A 24,106-nucleotide genomic window follows, 5' to 3' on the forward strand; every position below is an offset into this window, starting at 1 on the left:
ATAAATACACATGTAAATAAATAAATACACATATAAATGTATAAATACATGAATAAATACACATATAAATGTATAAATACATGAATAAATACACATATAAATGTATAAATAAATAGATATAAGAAGAATTAAATACCCATATAAATATATAAATGCATAAATGAATAAATATAAAAATGAATAAATGCACATATAAATGTATTTATCTATTTATTCATTTATTTTCTCCTTTTTGTGCATTTAAACATTTATGTATTTATTCATTCATTTATTTATACATTTTTTCATTTATACATTCATTATTTATACTTTTATTTATTTATTCCTACATTTATTTCTGTATTTCTACATTTCCACATTTATTTATTTTTGCTTTTCTGTCTCCGTATGTTAATGAGGTGGGTGGTTCTAACATTTGTCCTCAGCACCATTGGTTAGAATTGTGTGTATGAACCCGATCCTGCTGCTACTGCCTAGATTCCGGTACCGAAGTTCTTTTGGTAGACACAACGGAGGGTTCTCTTACAGCCATTGCCAATGATTTAAGGTCATTGGCAAATGATATTGACCAAAATGACTACCTCCATTTTCGTTTTGCACGGGTCATGGAGGATTTCAATCAGCTCCAAGCTGAGATGGATGTGGAGGTTGACTCCACTATATTGGACAGTGGAGGAAGTTGGTCGTCAACTTACTTCGGTAAAGTTAGAAAGATATTCACAGATTTGGCTTTTCCGGATCAATAATTCATCAGCGGAACATTGCCTCTACAAAACCAACAGTTTTTTGGCACTACAACATGCTATAGTGAAGTTATTGACCATTTTATGCATATTGTATTGAATATTTGGCTATTTAAGCTATAGTCTTTGGGAAATTCAAATTGTTTTAAGTATTAATTTCCAATCCAAGAAATGTAGTATGAAAAACGTGACATCACATACACATACAATGATTTTAATGACAATACACCTCTCCTTGGTGATTTTATTGAATATTTCTCCATCATATTTTTCTGGTGTTGCAATTTGCAGATGGTCCCTGCGCATTTGAGGAGCAGCGAGCTCTGCATAGAGGCCAATGCAAGTCTCCCAGCGCTGTGTTAGGCTCGTTTTGAGGAAAATACGATTGATGCTCACTGTCTGCCTTGCTGTGGTTGCAGAGAGGTGTTGGTTTTGTAGAGGCAATGTTCCGCTGATGAGTTATTGATCCGGAAAAGCCGAATCTGTGAATATCTTTCTAACTTTACCGAAGTAAGTTGGCGACCAACTTCCTCCAGACTGTCCAATATAGTGGAGTCAACCTCCACATCCATCTCAGCTTGGAGCTGATTGAAATCCTCCATGACCCATGCAAAACGAAAATGGAGGTAGTCATTTTGGTCAATATCATTTGCCAATGACCTTAAATCAATGGCAATGGCTGTAAGAGAACCCTCCGTTGTGTCTACCAAAAGAACTTCGGTACCGGAGTCCAGGCAGTAGCAGCAGGATCGGGTTCATACACACAATTCTAACCAATGGTGCTGAAGACAAATGTTAGAACCACCCACCTCATTAACATACGGAGACAGAAAAGCAAAAATAATTAAATGTGGAAATGTAGAAATACAGAAATAAATGTAGGAATAAATAAATAAAAGTATAAATAAATGAATGTATGAATAAATAAATGTATAAATGAAAAAATGTATAAATAAATGAATGAATAAATACATAAATGTATAAATGCACAAAAAGGAGAAAATAAATGAATAAATAGTTACATACATTTATATGTGTATTTATTTATTTTTATATTTCTTCATTTATGCATTTATATATTTATATGTGTATTTATTTCTTCTTATATTTATTTATTTATACATTTATATGTGTATTTATTTATTTATTTATTTATTTATTTATATGTGTATTTATTTATTTATATGTGTATTTATTTATTTACATATTTATTTTTCATTTTGTCATTTTGGTCCCTCATACCCTGGGCCAGCCCTTCCTTTTCCGCCCCATTTACAAAAATATAAACTTATTTGTAATTTGGTCAAGGTTTTACCAGAAAACATTGCAGTTTTTACTCTTCTTAGGTGGCATTTATTAAAAACATTCAGCTATGGAGAGAGTATCTATCTATCTATCTATCTATCTATCTATCTATCTATCTATCATGCAAGTTATTTACTCAACACATCCTGACTGATTACACTCCATGTAGAGTCCTGTGTAAAAGTCTTAAGTTCTCCCTCATTTCTTCAGATTTTGCTCCGTAGTACTTTCTAACAGCCTTTTAGATGTGTTGTATTAATAGTTTCATGTGGTCCTAACCAAAACCCTTTCTTTAGACGTTTTCTGTTTTTTTTGTTTGTTTATTTTTATTTTTTTGTCAAGCCATAAAATGCTTATCTATTTTTATGAAGCATAACAAAACACCATTAACCTAATGGATGACTCAGTGTGTTTACAGAAACAGTTTAACAATGAAACTGTTTTGAATGGCATCTTTGGGCACTTTGTCAATACCAACCTGTCACTGAATCTACCCTGGAAAACAGTTTGATGGGCATAAAACAGTAGGTCAGCACCGGTAACATGATGTTCAAAACGTTATTGGCTGAAAACCTGGCATTCAGTGCATGATCAGATAAAAGATGATTAATCTCTCAAGTCTTTGCCGATTTCTAATATTTTAATCCTGGATCATCAGTCATGCTATATTTAAATGAGTTTGTTTTTTTACTGACCAGTTCTGATTTCAGGCCTCCATTTGGCCAAATGGTTTTTAAAAACCTTGGATAAAAGTTTGGGTGCTTGTGGTCAGAATATGTTTTGCTCAAGTGGCATTGGTGCCATCAATTAATTAATCCTTCAGAAATGTCCCATCATATCAGAGTGAGCATGAACAAACATGTCATTTCGGGAGATATCCCAACTCTTTTTCCTTTCAGATTATTATTATTATTTTTTTTTTGCCTATCAGCTTACCATAGAAAGTACTTCAAACTGATTTTCTTTTCAAATCAAAGAACAAAAAAAGTCCATAAACTAATTTCTGCATCTGCAGTGTGACTCATGCTATAGATGGATGTGAGGGGGCGAGTATAGGTGTAACAGCATACAGAGAATCACACGTGTTACATCACCCACTGTTACTTAAAAAAACACACTAATCCACCTCACTGCAACACACCATTAGCAAACACACCACAATTAAAAAGAAATTATTCATCCTTTTAAAGAGTTGCCTGTTTGATTACTATTAATTATAGAATCAACACTTAATTGCCATCTGTCCTGCAGTAGTAAAGGTGTACTTATTGCATTTATACACAGAGGAGAATAAACAGGGAGCTGCTGCCACACTGTGGCTCATTAACCTCAGCACACCCTGTTATACAGGATGGACTCCGGCTGTTTGACCAACACACACACACACACACACACAGCACCACAGACAAGACCGACTTCAATAAGGCAACATCACATACATTACAAAATATGCTTTTTATATCTTGTGTATGATAACAAAGCACTTTAATGGCACTTTGTGATCACTGTGACGCCTCCATAGAGGGAGAGACAACCAAACATTCATAATGAACAGTGTACAAAGTAATACACAATGCGGTGCATGAACAACTAGAGCTTGGCACAGTCTCAACAACAACATCCATCATTAGAAGAGACAACAATGCTTGGGGCAGTGGAAAATCTGAGTGAGTAAAAATACGGTTTTTTGTGTGTGTTAGCCAGTTAGACGTTTGCATACTCACAGGCATGATTGTCTCAGTAAACTTGCACTTTTAATGATTTATTTGAACTGTTCTTCTCCCTGAATTGACTGATGGTGCAACAAAAAACTTCAAAGATTCTTATAAACAAGAAATTTTAATTTGTTGTGCATTTTTTCTAATCCACATATGGCTAAAGTTATATGAAAAGGCTCAAATATAAACATACACCCCCACCCACTGACATTTGGAGAAAACTCCCTTTTAGCAAGTTGTAAAGAAACTTCACCCCTTTTGTAGTCATCAACAAGGGCCTGGCAATATTTGAACACTCTTTGAGGCAGAATAGGTAGAGTTCATTTAAATTGGCTGGGCTACTGAAAAAGGCCCAGCTTTCAATCACAGTCAGAACATTTATTATAGAGTTGAATTCTCAGTCATCCCAGAAGCTTAATGATAGTCTGTTTATCCATTCCAAACCCAGTTTTGATAGGTGTTTGGGATCATTGTCCTGTTGGAACACAAATTATGTAGAAGTTTTAATGACTTGACCCAAACAGCCCCCTTCAGATAAAAGGAAATTGTTAGGATGTTCATGAACAACCCAAGGATCACCGAGGGTTGAGGTTATCATGAACTAGAAAATTTTAGAATACCATTGTCACTCTTCACAAGGCTTTCAGACCTAAGAGCACTGTACCAGCAGTCAAGCATGGTGGTGGGAGGATCATGCTGGGGGCCCTTTTTGCTGTCAGTGGCACTGGTACATTGTACAAAGTGGATAAATTCTTACATCGCCATGGACTGAGAGGGTGTCAACCAAGAAAGACAGATGTGCTTTAATATCCACACATTCAAGTTCAACTGAAATTCGCAGCTGCCAACATGGACAAGCCAAATGCCTGGGGACAGGTTTTATGTTCAGATTGGGACAAATGTTGACCTGTATCAGGCACTTTCACACCATCATTGTTTGGTACTCTTAACACGAACCAGAGTTTTTTTTTCCCTTGGATAGTCTGGTGTGAATGGGTAGAGGTGAAAGCTCATTGAAACTCTGTTGTGGAGCTACTAGGTGAACCATGATACCTAAAAATGTTTGCTCACAGTGAGAATGCAACCAGACTATCCAGTGAACCAAGGGGAGGAAGTGAACAATAGGGAGGAAGTTACATATGATTTTTGGCTATTTATGCAATTACAAAACTTTTAAATTCTTGCAATAACTTGCTCAACATTAGTCCTTGCCTGCAGCTTATACTGAGCAGCTTGTTGTGATAGCGCCTCAAACATCTAAATGTTGTAACTGCATATATTGTCCAGGCAGTTTGGTCAAAAGCTTAGTGGGAAAGTAAACCAAACCAAATGAAGGGGTGAAATTTCATAAGGCGGCATTCCCCGCCTAATCAAACCGAGTTCCTTGGTCTTTCCCATTGTGAAAGCATCCTTAGCCACAATAACAAGAAGTGAGTTTAGAGGAGCCAAGGTGAAGCTTTCAAGCCTAAGAACACTGCACAAACTGCCAAGCATGTTGATGGCAGGATCATGCTGAAGGACAGTTTTGGCATTGTACTGGCTGATTGCTCAAGGTGCAGGGAATAATTACGAAGGACTACCTATAAATTCCTTAACTTCATTTGAAAATCAACAACTAGATCGTTGAATCTTGGGACCGGTTTGGTGTTCCAACGGGACAATGATCCGAAGCTCACAATAAAACCAGCTTTGGATGGACAAAGCCAGCTATTAATAATCTTCTTGAATAACCTCTCCAAAGCCCAGAGCTTAAGGCTACTGGACATTTACAGTTTATGTCTCTAAGCTGGGTCTTCCCTAGGAAACCAATTTAAATGAACTGTTATAGTTCTGATATGAAGAGAATTTAAAAATAAGCCAGAATTATGCAAGAAGCTTGTTGATGGCAAAAAAAAATTGTGGTTCCTCTGCAACTTGCTAAAGGATATTACACAACTAAAATCATGAGCATCTTCCAGTAAACAATAGCAATTGAACCAGTTCCTTTATAGCTAAAGGACATCCAAAATACAGAACAACTTTCATTGTGCAAACTTACTGTAGGCTAAAAGTTTCACACCATCTATGATCAGTGTTAACGGACTAATTTGACCCCCTGTGAATAAGAGAAAAGCCTAATAAATGAAAAATTGTGCATCCAGTTCTTTTTTTGGAAAAAACATTGAAGTTTAATGTTGTTAATGCAGCCCACATAGAATAGAACTGTCAAAAATAAGATTAAAAGCCTAAATTATTGTGACATTAACACCCATGATGAGTGTATGTAAACTAACTAACTGGAACTGTACATCTACAGTCTCTTGATATGAACGTAATGACAGACACGAGGTTGGTATTGCCCTCAAAATATTGTCTTTGTTCTATCTAACAGCAGTACAGATGTGAACAGACGGGGCCATTTAGCTACAATCTGACTGTGAGCTCTTGACTGAAGATAAAGACTGCAAAGGCAGGAGGAGGGGGCTCAGTTAACAGCCTGGTAAAACTGGAATGAAGCAAACTCTGATGGCAAAAAAGAAATGCTATATCCACATAAAGAGTCATTTGGGTGGTCCATGAAAACCTGCCGCTTATCAAGGGAGTCCCTGCAGACGGGTATAGAATTTCAGACTGTAAGTCTTGACGTGTACTCTGATACAACTGTCACCACAAAGATCACGAACGTTTCTACACATTACACAAACTATTTAAATTCACATTTCAGCAAGGGCAGTAAGTCCAGATTTGCTTTCACTCAGCCATTAGCTCCGCACAGAAGTCGAGAGCATCTGCCTCTCAAGGGGGTATGGTTGCTTGGATTGGCTTTTCATAAGAGAGACATTTTTCTTTATTCTTTTACCTCAACCCCATCTTCAATCCCACCCTTCCTCCCTCCATCTTTCTTTATCTTGCATCCGTCTCTCTGCGTGGCGTTCCAACATCTGCTACCCGAGGCTGCAGCAGCCAGACTTGTGCTTCTGAGAATCAATGTAGTCGTGAATCTTGAACTTGGGCTCATTTGGCTGCTGTGTCGCTCTGTGCTTCAGCTCCCTGACAGAGAAAAGGAGAAGGAGAGAGAGGGAGGCAGAGAGAGGAAGTTAGAAGCAGAGAAGTGGATGTGTGGGATGGAGCACAGAGAGGGAGAACAAATCAAGAATATGAAAAAGGAGGAGGGAGAAAGAAAAGCAGAGACATTGAGATTTTATCAAAATGCCTCTGGTGGAATGTCATTTATCACAGCTTATGCTTGAAACCAACAAATCGTCTATACTTAAGCCCAAAGGTGGATTTTTTATTTCTAGTGAACTCTGCTGAATATTAATCAAACGAAGCTCAATTGAGGGAAGATGTTCTGGATGTGGAAAAATTCTCGTCTCTGTTGCCAAACCAAATGCTGTCACCAAACAACTCTCCTTTCAACTCAGTTTAAAACACAGACTTTATGTCTGGCATATTATATTATTGGGATTAGGTATTGCAAGAAATAGAGCTTGTATGTTAGATTTTGTGAAATAAGTCCTCCTTATGCAGTATCTATGGAGACCAAGGTTTTGATCTGCTGGTATCTTTTCATCAGTAAGACCTTAGAAAAGATTTGTTTTGATTCATACTATATCTCTCTTTTAAGGGCAGTCTGTTTTTTTTACTACTCTACTCCATCCTTCTGTCTTTTCCATTTTAATTTTGCTCTACATGGTGACCAGTGACAGAGGCTTTCTCAGCTCATCTTCCAGTAATATGCAGCTGAATCAAACGTCTCTCAGCTGAAGGTCAGCAAACCTGTAATAAAACGGTGACAAACTGAATAGTTTTTTGGCCTTCAGTGGTGAAGAAAAACTACAATTTTGATGCTACTTCTTGACATGTTCTTCATCAGAGACTCTGGCGAAGACGCAGATTAATACCATATCATTGACTCTATTTGCATAAATAAAGCTGTAAAATATATTTCCAACCCCGGCACGAACACTGTTTAAAAAACACGCAAACCATTTTGTTTCTCACTGACATAAAATCGGGGTTGCTTAAATTATTTGTTTTCTAAATGCCACAATAATGAGAGATAATTTCTTTTTACATTTTTCAACCAGTTTTGTCAAGTTACACTCAGAAGTGTACATACATGTAATTAGCATGTGGTAGCATTGCCTTTTTATACTATATGGCATATGTCAAACATTTTGGATATCTCTCTACAATGCTTTGCTGGGATTTTGGCCCATTCTTCCAGACAGAACTAGGGGCTGAATCTGGTTTGTAGGCCACCTTCTCAAATAACTTTTCAGCCCTCCCCACAAATTTTCCCTGAGAGAAAATCGAGATCAGGGCTTTGTGGTGGCCACACCAAAATGCCAGCCACTTTGCAAGTAATTTGGCAGCATGCTTGGGTTTTATGCACAACTTTAAATTCTTGGCTGATGTCTTGAGATGTTGCTTCAATATTTTTGGCATCATGTTCTTTCCAATTTTTCCTGACTTGTTTATATTTTTCCATAATGCCACAAACGGAAGAACTGTGTTTGAAGTGTTACCTAAAGACACATCCACACCTTTGCCTCTGTGTATCTTAGATGTTGTGAATTAATGTATCAAGAGCTAACATAGCCATGACATCATCACCTGGTCTTTCAAAAATTGTTTAAAGGTGTAGTAATCTTAGTATATGTGAACCTCTGAATTTGACAAAAGTCTTTAATCTGTTATACTTAAAAAAAATATTATTTTAGTCCTAACTAACCGAAAGCAAGAAATATTAAGTCTGATTTATTGTCAGTCCGTGTGGAAAAGGGGTTTGTCTTTTATATAGTATAGTATGGTTTTAACTGGATGTTTCTTTATTCGACTGTATGTTTGTAGGTTGTTCTTGCAAGTGATCAGCAATACTGTATTTCATATTGGACCTTATTGTTTCAGACATGACATGCAATTGACAAAAAAACAAAAGATAGGCAGGAATCCGCTGATTACAGTTTATATGCGACTGTCTGAAAACCAGGTGTACAATTTCTGCCCTGATCTCAGATTTGGGACTTGTGTCCATACTTGCCTTGTGATACTTCAATACTATATTTGATACCGTCAAACACAATATTCTTTTATAGAGGCTGGAACATGTTCCATGGATCAAGAAAACTGGACTAGGCTGGTTTAAATCATACTTGATAGATTCCAGTTTGGTCTTGACTTACACATCAGAGTAACAGTGATGTGATAAAACATCTGCTTCTTAAAGATTTCTTCTCTTTTTGCGTTTGTAGTCACACTTACATGCAAACGATTCTCAACAACTTTTTAATATCAGAAAATTGTAACTTGAGTAAATATAAAGTACAGTTTTTAAATAATGATTTAATTTATAAAGGAATAAAACCTACCCAAAGCAGTCTTACCCTATGTAAACATATAGTTGCCCCCTTTCTAAATCATGAATTACCTTGGATTAACCCCTTTTTTTTGAGTGATTCATTTCACCCTGATCTGATAGCTGCTTTTTAAGAAATCATTTAAACAGAACCTGTCTGAAACATAAATTAGGATAAAACATCCCAAAAAGCAACACATCATACCAAAATCTAAAGAAATGCAAGAATGAATGAGAAAGTCTCTGACATCTGCCAGTCTGGATAAGATTACAAAGCCATTTCTAAGGCTTTAAGACTCCAGTGAACAGCTGTGAGAGCTATTATCCACAAATGGAGAAGAAATGGAACAGAAAGTGCATCAAAAGAGCCTAGAACAACATCTAAACACAGCAGGTCTCAGTTGCCTCAATAATAAAGAGACTTAGCAAAAATGGCATCCATGGGACAGTTCTAAGGTGAAACCACTGTTGACAAAAAACAACAAAAAGGCCTGTCTCCAACCTTTGTGTTATTTTTGCTCAGCAGTAGTTTTCACCTTGACATATTCCCAACAGTCACCAAATTTTATAAAAAAAACCATCTTGATGGTCTTTTAGGAAACTTTTAGGAAAATATTTGAACTGACGAAGCAAAAGTGTAATTTATGCAGAAGGTGTGTATCTCATTACATGTGGGGTAAGGCTAACAGTGTAATGGTCTGGTTCTGCTGTACTGCTTCTGGACCTGGATGACTTGCCTTAATTAAGGGAACCATGCTAGATCTGCTTTCTGTCCCAGTCAAAGTCCAGACTTAACTCTTATAGAGATGTGACAAGACCTTAAAAAGACTTTTGATACTTGAAACCCCACCAGTGTGGCGCAATTAAAAACAATTCTGCAAAGAAGAGTTAAACAAAACTCCTCTACATCTATTTAAAATACTATTTGCCAGTTATCACAAATGCTTAATAGCAGCTGTGGCACAACCAGTTAGGTCTGGAAGCAATTACTTTTTCTCATAGCTCATGATGGTTTGGACAGTTTTTTTCCCTTGATAAATTAAATAATCATTTGTATCTACCCAGGTTATCTTTGGCTAATATTAAAATTTGTTTAAAGATTTGAACTGTAACAAATAAGCAGCAGAAAAGAGTTGTAAGGGGGCAAATACTTTTTTATAGCTCTGTAGTTATGGAGTAGGGCAAGACTTGGTGCTTGGGCCAATTGCCTATAATTTCTATATGGGTTCATTTAAAATTCTTAGACAGCATGAGATGCATATCCATTATGTTGATGATACTCAACTATATTTATTTATGAATGAATGTTGGTTAAATTGAACCAACAGTATTTTTTGAAGACATAAATGCTTGGATAATGTTTCATTATCAGCTTTTGAATTCAGACAAAAACAGGTTGTCCTCTTTAAACTAGTGTTTCTGAAGAACTTTCTGGTTTGACAGTCACTCTACAACCCCAATTCCAATGAAGTTAGGACGTTGTGTAAAACGTAAATAAAATGTATTCAACCTATGCGCAGTTGAATATATTATAAAGACAAGATATTTAATGTTCAAACGGATAAACTTTATCATTTTCTTTTTATATTCACTCATTTTAAATTTGATGCTTGCAGCATGTTAAAAAAAAGCTGGGACAGGGGCAACAAAAGACCGGGAAAGTTGAGGAATGCTTAAAAACCCCTTTGGAATGATTTGGTATAACAGGAGCATCCCTGGAAGACTCAGTCGATCACAAGAAAGGATGGGGCCAAGTTTACTACTTTGTGAACAACTGCAAGGGCAAATACGCCAGCCGTTTAAGAACGTTTCTCAACATACAATTGCAAGGAATTTAGGAATTTTATCATCTACAGTCCATGATGTCATCAAAAGAATCTGGAGAAATCTCTGCATCTAAGCAGCGAGGCCGAAAACCAGCATTGAATGCCTGTGACCTTCGATCCCACAGGAGGCACTGCACAAACAATCAACATCATTCTGTAACAGATATTATCACATGGGCTCAAGAACACTTCAGAAAACCATTGTAAGTTAATAAAGTTCATTGCTACATTTACAACTGCAAGTTAAAACTCTACCATGCAAAGCAAAAGCCAAAAGCACCGAGAAACGTTGCCAGCATCTCTGGGGCCGAGCTCATGGACTGATGCAAAGTGGAAAAGGGGCATTGGTGTCCTCAGTTCCCAAACGCTTACTGATTGTTGTTAAAAGGAAAAGTGATGTAACACTGTGGTAAACATGCCCCTGTCCCAGATTTTTGAAATGTGTTGCAGGCATCAAATTCAAATTGAGTGAATATTTGCTAAAAAACAATGAAGTTTATCAGGTTGAACATTAAATATCTTGTCCTTGTAGAGTATTCAATAACATACAGGTTGAACAGGATTGGCAAATCATTGTAATCTGTTTCTGTTTACGTTTCACACAACGTCCCGACTTCATTGGAATTGGGTTAGTAGATGGGATTCATTAGGGCTTTGAAAGCATTTTCTTTAGATGGAAAGCATCTAACATAAAATGTAAATACATTTCTTAATGTATGTACTTAAAAAAAATCTTGCAAACATATTGACTCACCATCTTTGTTTTTAGATGTTTATATTGTTTTCGAGAAGCAAGAAACCTGCAGCACTGACTGAAATTCACCATAAATCTAATGCTTTTATTGGTGTAAATGATTGCTCACAAAACTGAACATGCTGTCATATGGTAGTGAGTGGAACCTGAGCTGTAAAAAAGATATATAAATACATAAAAAATGTTTTTTGCCCTTCAGCTTGAAAGGCATCCACACAAGGAAAATAAATTACACTGTAAATGTCTGACACCAGGTGTCTCCAACACAAGCAATACCATTAAAAAGAGACAACAGCTGCAGACACCAAATTAGCTAATAACCATTACTTTGGATTAGACGCTGGAATCAGAGACGAGACAGTATCCGTGCACAAATTACAACAATAAAAATCCCTGAGAGGAACAGCAAGGTTAACTCAGAAACGATTAACTGCAAGCATGAAGAAGATAAAAAAAAAAAAAAAACTCCCTAATATGAAACATAGTCGTCTGACCCAAATTAAGAATGATTCTCCATAAATTAAATTTTCACTTTTCTTTTATAAGCAGTGAAAGGTGCAGAATTTAGTGAAATAAATGGGTAGATTAACTTTTTTACTGCAGGTTATTCTGTTGGTAAAAGCTAACTGGGGTTTTGAAGTGAGAAGTATTTAATTTGGTAATACCTTTCAGAGGAAGAAATTAAATTACCTAATTTAAAGTTGCTTCAAATTTAGTGTAGGATGCACCATAAAGCCTATGCCTGATTATCTAATTATATCTTAAAAATGAAGGATTTCAGCATTTTCTTTCTCACAAGGTATTTTCAGGTTTTATAAAAATCTGAACAGTTGGGAGAAAACCGGTAAACAAGTAATGAGGGTTTAGGCAATCAAAGTTGAGCCTCGAGGAAGAAAGAAAAAGCCTGTGTTGGCAGATCTGACAGATGAACCATCAAAGCTCAAAATACTGAAATGGTTCATGCAGGTTTCAGTATATTCACTGTCTTGGGAAAGTATCCACAACCCTTGAACTTTCACATTTTGTCATGTTACGAGCATAGACTTTAACGTATTTTGTCAGGATTTGATGATATAGATTTTTTTTTCAAATAAAAAAAAGCTTGATGATCACTTGTATTCAGCCTCCGTTACTCTGATACTTCCAAATAAAATCTAGTGCAACACATTTCCTACAGACGTCACCTAATTAGAAAGTAGAGTCCACCTGTGTGTATATTAATCTCAGTATGAATAGAACTGTTCTGTGAAGTCGTCAGAGGTTTTTTAGAGAACATTAGAGAACAAATGACATCAAGGAACAAAGCAGACAAAGCAGGGATGCAGTTGTGGAGAAGCTTTCAACATCTCACGAGGCTCTGCTCCAGTTATTTGGACATAAAAATAGTACAGCACAACTCTGAAGCTATCAAGACATGGCAATCCACCTAAACTGTCAGGCTGCACAAGGAGAGCATTGGTCAGAGAAGAAGCCAAGAGGCCAATAGACAATCTGGAGGAGCTGCAGAGATCCACAGCTCAGTTGGGAGAATCAATTGACAAGACAACTATTGGTTGTGCGCTCTGCAAAACTGGCCTTTATAGAAGAGGGGTATGAAGAACGCCCTGAGTTGCAGTTTACCACAAGTCTTGTAAGCAACACACCAAACATGTGGAAGAAGATGCTGTTCTACAACGGAATATTAGAGCCAGTCTTTTTAATTACGAGAATAAAGTGGTAATATTACAAGACTAAAGTCATAATATTACGAGAATAAAGTCGTAATATTACAAGAATAAAGTGGTAATATTGTGATAATATTGTAATTTTATGAGAATAAGGTCGGAACGTTACGAGAAAAAAGTGATGACAACTCCTTTTCCACAAAACAAGCAATTTCTTCCAAGTCCTATGACATATGCACAATCATTTCAAAGTCCTGATACTGGTAATAACTTGATGCTGATGTGCTAAAAGAAAAATAATGTCCTTTGTGAAACTGATACTAAAGCATAACTTCACAAAATGCTCAACATTCCTCAATTTAATGCATGAAAGGCTGCGCTTTTTTGTAAGAGTTCTAATAAAAATTCAGACTTTATTCTTGTAATATTCCGACATTATACTAATACTCCGTCGTAATGCTCAGATATGCAAAACGCCATGTGCGGTAGGAAACACTGAACAGATCTCGAACACACCATGATGCTGCCACCACCATGTTTAACTGTGAGGAAGCTTTTCTTCAGCAGGGATAGGGAAGCTGGTCAGAGCTGAAGGTGGATGGAGCTAAATTTAGGGCAATCCTAGAAGAAAAACACTATTAGAGGCTGCAAAAGACTTGTGACTGAGGTGGAGATTCACCTTCTAGCAGGACAACTCTAAACACACAGCCATGGTTGGTTTTCCAGTTGTCAAGAGCTGGCATCCACCATATTTTAGATACTTCCCCGTCATTAGAATGGCCTAGTCAAAGTACAGGCCTAAAACCAATAGGAAATCTTTAGCAATTGTCAAAATAAGGTGAGATCTTTCCATGTAATCCATGCAACATTTAGTAACTGCTCACAGTTAACTCCATAAAAGTTACAATAAATATCCTTATGTGTAATCCATGCAATAGTTATTATCTTTTGCATAAGTATAAACAACAAATATCCAATGATGTAGAATGATTTCCAAGTATTAAATGCAATCAGCGATCTTTTCCATTTTTTTACAAGTATTAAATGCAATCAGTAATTTTTGATCATTAAGTAAAAAGATATATGAGTGAAATGTGGGTAAGAACTGAGAATTAAAGTAAAAAAACATTAAGGTTTGACATTCTCAATCATGAAAGAGATAATCATTTATAAAGCATGAATAAAAAGAATGAAGTGATGGTTTTGCAACTGTGTTTTAAAGTAAATGTTGAAAGCTGCAGAATGGAATGTGTAATACTGTGTAAAGTTTAAAACTGAGCAGATTAGGGAGAGAACTGTAAAATGACTAGGAGTGACGAGAGCCAGCTGCATGCTGACATCGAACCTTTTGAAGGCTAATGGGAGGAAGGGAGGATGCGACTACAGCCAGCTGCGTGGCTATTACCAGCATCTCCAAGGCCGAGAAACAGCATCAGTAGGTCACAATGACCATGACTAAAGTATTGAGCAATGACCAAGAAGCTGAGCTGAATAGGTTGCGCAATAACTGAGAAGCCTAATAAGGGGCTGACTGGTGAAAGCATCAAGCACCATAAAAGCAATGCTAAAGGAGGGAACGGGTTGTTTCCTCGCAGAAGACCAGCGAACAAGATCGGACGGAGAAAAGAAGCTTAGATGGAAAAGGAACAAAGACACAGCCCAACTGATCGACTGCATTAAAAAGAGGATCAATCCGTGGGCCCAGAAAGGACTGTGCCTCAAGATTAAGACTCTGATTTCATCTAAAGCCTTTTTATAAAGACAACAGAAGTGAACTTGATCGGTGAACAGCTGATTGCTCTAGGTTTCAGGCTTCTGGAAGTCCTCAATCAACCTCATTTATGTCTCCGGGTTTCCTTCAACTCTTTAGCCTCTGGAAACTACTGTCTTCGAAGACATATGACAACAAAGATCCTGTTTAACCATCGAAGCCTGGAGCATCAGTGCCTGCCACTTAAAGGAAGAAAACTGAAGATTAAGTCGTATTCCCTTCAAGAAACCACTCGTTGTTACCAGAAGAATCTTCTCCATCAGGTGCATGGATGAGCCTCCGTCTTCAAAGCCTCTCCAAACTCACTAGTTTCAGCATCAGGGAAAGACAGGTTGAGTGGATTGATTCATTTCTATTATTGAAATTATTTTGTGTTGCCGAATTTAAGCTGTTACTGACCCCTGCAAAAGCGTTACTAATTAAAGAAAGCATATAAAATTCTAGTTAAATCGTGGACATTGAGTTATTTGAGTCACCATATTTTTTGGTTTTTCATTGGTGGTAAAAAGTCTTGTTGCCTGGTTCTAAGATATTTTAGGAGGTTTTTATAGGTTCCCTTAGTCAAGTTTGTTAAAACAGGGCCCTTGGGGCTCGTGCCAAGCCAATAAAATTAACCTAGCCCATATACCAAGAGCCAGTTGTAAAATTAGGGAATGAGCAGCCGTGAACAAAAGTGACTGTTGAAAGTGTGAATGACTGCGATAGGCTACTCAGTCGTCCAGACCTCCAGTTGAAGGCTGTCAGAGGCTAGGCGAGTCATTTCCCGACACCAGCTTAAACGGAACTTTCAGTAAACCTGCTTAGTAAGATCTTTCAGGTTTAGGGAAGTCCGGACCCGTTGGATGGAGAGCTGGTTTGAGCAATCCCTTTAGACATAGGGAAGTAGGAGGGAGGGGTTAGCTCATCGGACAACAAAAGGTGCCGCCCAAACAGGGACGCTGACAGAGATAACGGGGCCCCAGAAGAAGGATGCTCAGCAGAAGGACGTCTCTGCCTGAGCACCCCGGACTGACAGCCTGAAAGGGAGTAAGGTTGTCTGTGACTGATAAGGCCGTCAGTCACAACCCTCGCAGTAACTGCATAGCATGCAGGTAAGGATAGGGCTTTATTGAGGGTAGACTGACCAGACCCAGACAGTAAAGCTAGTAGCCAAATAGTCTTAATCCATCCCTACTCGAAGGATCCTCGAGAGGCTTTGGAGACGGACAACTCGAGACGACAAAAACATATCGATGGACAAAGAGACTGAAACGCAGGAATGGATGGAGCGGGGAGCTGAAGGACCTCTCCCGTCAACCGACATCAACACCGTTACAGCTACACCGCTTACCTACCGAGTTGCTGTTAGGTGGGGACGGATATTTAACATGGGCTTCATCGGTAAAGAAAATGTTCTTCAGTTTCAACAAAGAGCAATCGAAAGAAGAACTAGAGAGTCAGCTAGCATACCACCTACAAAGAGATGAAGCATACTATTGTTCAGAGATAAAACATGGATTTAGACTGGTTGTGATACCATGCCCCAGAGCAGTCCAGAGGAAGGAAGACATTAATCGATGGTTACGATGGTGGACAGGGTTCCTTGAACTTTGGGGACTGGGGAAACCGGTGTTACTGCACAGTCCATCCGAAAAATATGACCCAATCGTAAAGATGGTTTCCAGTGAGTCTGGACTGAACGGGTACCTCACAAACCCCAACACTAGAGCCACGGCAAGGTTGAAAGAGTATGAAAAAGAGACCAGAAAGATGACCCAGTTCAAAGAAAAGCTCCGAGCCATCCAATATGATGACAAAGAGAGTTTGCTTGAGGAGTGTAATGAGTATGGCAGACCGGATCATAGAAAAGACCACAGAGCTGACTCAGAGATACCAACTTATGATTTAATGAAAGAAACAGAGAGTGAAGAAGAGGGCAACGAGTCAGAACAAGAGCAAGACCCAAGAGGAGCTGAACCCAGCCAAGGACCAACTATTACCCCATTCATCACAAGGCCGACGAGTGAAATCCATCAACGGATTGCTCAGGCCAGACAAGAACTGCAAGCGACTACCGGGCAGGAAGTCCTCTTATCAGCAGCCCTCGAGTGCCATAAGGGAAACCTCCAATGGATGGCCAACACCCCAAGCCACAGGGAGCATGACCCCACACAAAGTAAAGTAAGAGACCTTACCTTCCAATTTGAACAAGAAGCCAAAGAAAACAGTGCCAGTAACCAACTCAGAATGACAGGATTTTGAAGGAAAAGAGCCAAGAAAGGTTAGTCAGTAGTCAGACAGAGTCATAATGAGGAAAGTCCTAGACCCGATGCCCACAGATGCAAGACGGATTTCCCTGCAAAACGGGACTCGACTATACCAAGTTATCGGAGACCCCTGGGAAATAGGGAGATGGACTGTTAGTTTTCACAAATGACAACTTCAAGATCCACAATACCAAATTCAGGAAAAGGTTAAGAGCCCAGGCAAGGGAAAATTACAAAAAAGAGGTTCGAGAGCTGAGAAGACAAGTGAGCCAGAACAAAGCAAGCAAAGTGCATCTGACTAGTGGGGCCAACCTCACTTATTATACTGTCATCCACGCTCCCATTGCCGCTTACAAAAAGGGAGAAGATTTGAAAGAGTATAGAGAAAAAATGTGGGTAGTCCTGGAAGAAGGACTGAATGGTGCCATCAACCACAGCCTGAGAAGGATAACAATATGCCTAGACAGACTGAGATCGCATAACCTGCCATGGGATTTGGCATAAAAAGTAGCCGTTGCAACAGCACACCATGTAGTCAAGAATCTGCTGACAGATGCCTCACTGACCGAAATAGTCATCGTCACTTCCTTTAGCCAGCATGAGAGTCGGAGGAAGAGAGAGCTGGCGTTAGTAGAAAGGATGGATGAGAAGAAGTCGAAAGATCTAGTTGTGATGCAAGGCGCTAGACCCTCTTGCTTGAGGGTGTCAATAGTGGCCTTCTGGACAGCAGTCAGGTCGGCAGTCTTACCCATGATTGGGGTTTTGAGTGATGAACCAGGCTGGGAGCTTTAAAGGCCTCAGGAATCTTTTGCAGGTGTTTAGAGTTAACTCGTTGATTCAGATGATTAGGTTCATAGCTCGTTTAGAGACCTTTTTAATGATATGCTAATTTTGTGAGATAGGAATTTTGGGTTTTCATGAGCTGTATGCCAGAATCTTCCGTATTAAGACAATAAAAGACCTGAAATATTTCAGTTAGTGTGCAATGAATCTAAAATATATGAATGTTAAATTTTCATCATGACATTATGGAAAATAATGAACTTTATCACAATATGCTAATATTTTGAGAAGGACCTGTACATGTCAATCAGTACCCTGTCAGAAGTGGGGTTGGCTTATGAGACCTATAGACAAAGGCGGGCCATAGACGGATATAACCTTGCAGGACCACAGATATAACCTGATCATTGGCTAGTCTACCAGTGGACATGGATGTGGAAGGGGTTGGAACCTGGATTGCCTTACCCATCACCCATTTATCAAACCCTGCTCAAAGGACGAGTGGACAGAACTGAAGAAGCAGATCAACTGGAATTAGCAGGCTATTCCCAAGGATAACAATGCCAGAGACTTATTCAGACATGAGTCCTCTCAGTTATTTAGCTACTTTTAATGCCTAAGATGAAGAGCCTCCTGACAACCCTGACAACACAAGTCCCTTTGCTCGACCCAAGCTATGGAAACGGATAAAGATTACAGATAGAGCGTCTTTTGTTTTTCTTATCAGCATTATTCTTTTGTTAGTTATACTTTACCAAGCTGGAGTGGGACCATGGAACTTAACCCATGTTAAGGTCGCTCATGGCTCTTCAAAATATGCCAACCAAACTTGCTGGAACACAATCTCTCTGAACGTCTTTTTGCCTTGGACAGAATACCCTCCCCTAAAGAACCAGTCTGTGTTCTTTCATGAAAGCCAAGAAACCAATTTCACCAGACTGAAGAAGGTTCTACAGAGAAACCCAACATGGATAAACGACTCCACGACCCAACAACTTGTCAATCACAACTGGTCTATCTCCAACCTTGAACTCACTGAAGGAGTAATAATATGGGTGAAAATTTTGCACCGACTCATCCGTTGTACAATTCGCTGCAATTGGATTCACCCTGATCGAGGGGTCCCAAAGTGACACTGCGACTGGGCCTGTCAGCCCTTGGTACAGTTTAGAGGCCACTGTTATTGGGAGCCTGAAGTTATCCACAAGGCTCCTTCAAGAGTTGTGAGTTGCCCAGCCTGGTTTCCCCGTTGGGAATTTTGGGGGAAATATCAGTTAAATTGTGACGAGAATGTGTCCACTAAACCAGACGCATCCCAGCACACCAGCAACCACACCGACTGGGGCCTTGTCATCCCCGCAGGAGGATCCAACGCCACAGCGCAGAATGGCACATGCCTTCCTGACACTCCTAGGCCTAAAAACACTTTGTCAACCAGAAACCGTACAAATTACCCGTTGGCTTTTCGGAATCGAGAAGCCCTGCAGGAATGTATTAATACCAAGCTCAGACATTTGCCTAGCTGTTTTTGGAACATATTCACTCAGAACTATCTGCCCTTAGCCCCTCTTTATACTCATCGAGTCTACCTCTCCTTCATTACCTCCTGGTCGAAAACCATCTGGACTGAACATAAAGAATGGCTGAACACGACGTTTCCCAGGGTATGGAAGGCTTATGGTGTTCCCCACTTCAAAGGAGACTTCCCAGAGGGTGGAAGCCGAACACATGAATGTTTGAAAGGACCTTATTATGCAGATATATATGTCCAAAAACTACCTAAGCCAGATGAAGGCTGTCAGAGGCTAGGCGAGTCATTTCCCGACATCAGCTTAAACAGAACTTTCATTAAACCTGCTTAGTAAGACCTTTCAGGTTTGGGGAAGTCCGGACCCGTTGGATGGAGAGCTGGTTTGAGCATCGGACAGACTTGTACTGTACTGCCTGAATACATCCTCTGACATTTACAGGGGTTGGACAATGAAACTGAAACACCTGGTTTTAGACCACAATAATTTATCAGTATGGTGTCGGGCCTCCTTTTGCGGCCAATACAGCGTCAATTCGTCTTGGGAATAACATATACAAGTCCTGCACAGTGGTCAGAGGGATTTTAAGCCATTTTTCTTGCAGGATAGTGGCCAGGTCACTACGTGATACTGGTGGAGGAAAACGTTTCCTGTCTCGCTCCTCCAAAACACCCCAAAGTGGCTCAATAATATTTAGATCTGGTGACTGTGCAGGCCATGGGAGATGTTCAACTTCACTTTCATGTTCATCAAACCAATTTTTCACCAGTCTTGCTGTGTGTATTGGTGCATTGTCATCTTGATACACGGCATCGCCTTCAGGATACAATGTTTGAACCTTTGGATGCACATGGTCCTCAAGAATGGTTTGGTAGTCCTTGGCAGTGACGCGCCCATCTAGCACAAGTATTGGGCCAAGGGAATGCCATGATATGGCAGCCCAAACCATCACTGATCCACCCCCATGCTTCACTCTGGGCATGCAACAGTCTGGGTGGTACGCTTCTTTGGGGCTTCTCCACACCGTAACTCTCCCGGATGTGGGGAAAACAGTAAAGGTGGACTCATCAGAGAACAATACATGTTTCACATTGTCCACTGCCCAAGATTTGCGCTCCTTGCACCATTGAAACCGACGTTTGGCATTGGCATGAGTGACCAAAGGTTTGGCTATAGCAGCCCGGCCGTGTATATTGACCCTGTGGAGCTCCCGACGGACAGTTCTGGTGGAAACAGGAGAGTTGAGGTGCACATTTAATTCTGCCGTGATTTGGGCAGCCGTGGTTTTATGTTTTTTGGATGCAATCCGGGTTAGCACCCGAACATCCCTTTCAGATAGCTTCCTCTTGCGTCCACAGTTAATCCTGTTGGATGTGGTTCGTCCTTCTTGGTGGTATGCTGACATTACCCTGGATACCGTGGCTCTTGATACATCACTAAGACTTGCTGTCTTGGTCACAGATGCGCCAGCAAGACGTGCACCAACAATTTGTCCTCTTTTGAACTCTGGTATGTCACCCATAATGCTGTGTGCATTTCAATATTTTGAGCAAAACTGTGCTCTTATCCTGCTAATTGAACCTTCACACTCTGCTCTTACTGGTGCAATGTGCAATCAATGAAGACTGGCTACCAGGCTGGTCCAATTTAGCCATGAAACCTCCCACACTAAAATGACAGGTGTTTCAGTTTCATTGCCCAACCCCTGTAGATTTATTATGCACAGACGATGTTTTTAAGTCTTTATTTCTGCTAATTATGATGATTTTCTGCTAACAGCTAATGAAAACATTTAAGATTAGAATATTACATCAGAGCAATAACAAACATTTTAACATAGAAATATGGGCTTGATAAAAAGTATGTTTTTAAAAGGAGCCTTAATAAAACACATATTCTACTTTATTAAATATGTCCAACCCCTGTAATTCTTAATATCAAACATTTTGATGTCTCAACTTCTAAAAGTTTTTGTCCCCACCTGATGGCAGCACAGCAAGCTTAAAAAGAGGTAGGTAATCTTTCTTTTAACAATAAAGAATAAATAAAAAACTAAATAAAAAAACTCAAGGAAAAGCTCAATGTTAATAAAAACCATTGAGCAAATCTGGAGAGAACCTTTTGTAAGAGATTGCTCCTCATGAAACTGACACATTAAACATAAGACTTTTAATCTGTGCAAATGGTTAAATGAGAATCACAACAGCTTTAAGACTTACTTTGCTATTGCGAGAAAAGCCAGCTCCACGTTGACTCCTGTCTTTGCACTGGTCTCCATAAATGGCACCCCATATTCCTAAAACGGAAAAAACATTAGAAAAGAACCGAGGATGTTTTTAATGCGGATGTAAGCACTTTAAGACATCTATTATTACCTTGGCCAGCTTCTCTCCATCCTCAGTCTTCACCACCCTCTCTGCAGCCATGTCTGACTGTGAGAGAGAAAAACATATCAGGGGTCAAAGATTCACCACAAAATTAGTCACAGTGATGCACAGTCTTGTCAGCCTCTTTCTCTGGCTGCTGGGTTGCCTGAGATGCAGCTCCATGAGAACTGATGGGATGTCAGCAGCTCCACCCCCAGCAGAAGAGCAATGCTCACACAGACTTACAGTCTTGCTGCTTTCACGGTAAAAGATCTGAGCTGCTTCGTGACACCCACGACCCTTTGAGGAGTCCTTTCTGAACCACCAGAGGGAGCTTTTTACATAAATAGGCAGTGACTGGTGCTTTGAATGAGGGAAAGGATTTTTCTCTTTCAAACGCCTTAAGCTCTGTACAGACGTTGGCTCAGAGGCTTATAGCAAAAAGAGGGAAGCTAAGGGGGCCTGTTATGAAGTCTGTTATCAAGTATTTTTTGCTTTTTTGTCAAACTTTAATGTGTGATATCAGACAAAGATAACCTGACAGAATACAAAATGCAATTTTCAAATTCTGATTTCCTTTATTAAGGGAAAAAAGCTATCAAAGCCAGCCTTGCCCTGTGTGAAGCATCTAATACCTAGCTGGCCCACCCTTGCGGGCTACAACAAATCAAGCGTTTGTGATAAATGGCATTGAGTTTTCTGTGGAGGAATTTTAGCCCACCTTCATTGCAGAATTGTTGTGCCATCCACATTGGTGAGGTTTTGAGCATGAACAGCCTGCTTTAGGTTATATCTCAACATTTTAATCAGCTTGCTGATGTGCTTTGGACCATTGTCCTGCAGGATAACCAATGTGGGCTTAAACTTAAGCTAGCCAGACAATCTCCTTCAGCATTTTCTGTTAGACAGCAACAGTCTCAGAACATCACAATACCACCACCGTACTTGACTCTCAGTAAGATTGTCATATTCTGAAATGCTGTGTTAGTTTTATGCCTGGTGTTATGGGATACACACCACCCCAAAACATCCACTTCTCTCTCCTCAGTCCACAGAATATTTTCCAAACAGTCTTGGGCACCATCAGGATGTTTTTTTTAGCAAATGTGTGCTCCAAGAGCACACATTTGGATGCCATTTTTGCCCAGTCTCTCTTCCTTATTGTTGAAGCATGAACTCTGACAGTAACTGTGGCAATTGAAACCTGTGGCGTTTAAAATGTTTTTGTGGGTTCTTGTGTGACCTCCTGGATGAGCTGTCGATGAGTAATTTTGGCAGGGGAACTGCTGTTTCATGTTTTTGCTCCATTTGTGGACACTGAGTCTCACTCTGATTTTCTGAAGTCCCAAAACCTTGGAAATGGCAGGTGTTTGATTATCTGCAACATTTAACAGTGACAGAAAAAGTAAAAACTGAAGAAATCTTTGGAGGGGGAAATGCTTTTTCACAGAACTGCATTAGTGAGGACACATTTTCAATGTTTTACATGCAAGAATGGGAATGAGCAAACCACAGTTTGCCTTTCTGCATTCGTGTCACAGTGGAAGAATTTTCTGTCTTGTAAAGCGTTTACATGTCTGCGCGAATGTGATAAGAGTGTGTTAAAACTGCACTAAAAAAAAAACCAATATCCTTCCCATCGTTTATAAAAACGCACACAAAATAACAAAGCTTTGTTCACCTTGTTGCCGAGCAACATGATGACCACATCCTTCTGGGCATATTCGTGTATTTCAGTCAGCCAAGCCTTCAAAAGTACAGAAAGAAGAGGAGATGTAACCAAAAGAAACAGCACCACTTGAAGAATGCACTTTCTTCTTCTTTATCTTGTTCCACTCCTGAGCTGTGTTGTATTGTAAGCACGCTCTTATCAATCATGCCGACACTGAGTCATTCTTATCCTCAAGCACTTTTATTGCTTTTCATTACTGAAACTGGTGAGCGTGTAGCCAGGCAGACGACAGCATCGTGTCATTTCTAAATAGGTCTTGGAGGAAATGTTACAGGCCCAGGTAGTGCATCGCATGTGAAGAGACAGAGAGAAGCATCCAGCTCGAGAT

At 39.4% G+C, this 24,106-nt stretch overlaps 1 protein-coding gene across 2 annotated transcripts in view; it reads right to left on the bottom strand.

Annotated features, from left to right (window-relative positions):
* Window positions 1–3,484: 3,484 nt before the first annotated feature.
* LOC124864746 (ras-related protein Rab-37-like) overlaps window positions 3,485–24,106 on the bottom strand; it is a 29,382-nt gene continuing 8,760 nt past the window's right edge. For both annotated transcript variants that reach the window (XM_047359647.1, XM_047359646.1), the window contains 4 exons: window positions 23,728–23,793; window positions 22,056–22,112; window positions 21,900–21,976; window positions 3,485–6,796 (listed from right to left, as the gene is read on the bottom strand). In XM_047359647.1, the coding sequence (XP_047215603.1) occupies window positions 6,691–6,796; window positions 21,900–21,976; window positions 22,056–22,112; window positions 23,728–23,793 (306 nt within the window). In that variant the 3' untranslated portion in view covers window positions 3,485–6,690. The remainder of the gene's footprint in view (window positions 6,797–21,899; window positions 21,977–22,055; window positions 22,113–23,727; window positions 23,794–24,106) is intronic.

Source organism: Girardinichthys multiradiatus, chromosome Y, assembly GCF_021462225.1.
Source record: "Girardinichthys multiradiatus isolate DD_20200921_A chromosome Y, DD_fGirMul_XY1, whole genome shotgun sequence".
Taxonomy (NCBI): Eukaryota; Metazoa; Chordata; class Actinopteri; order Cyprinodontiformes; family Goodeidae; genus Girardinichthys; species Girardinichthys multiradiatus.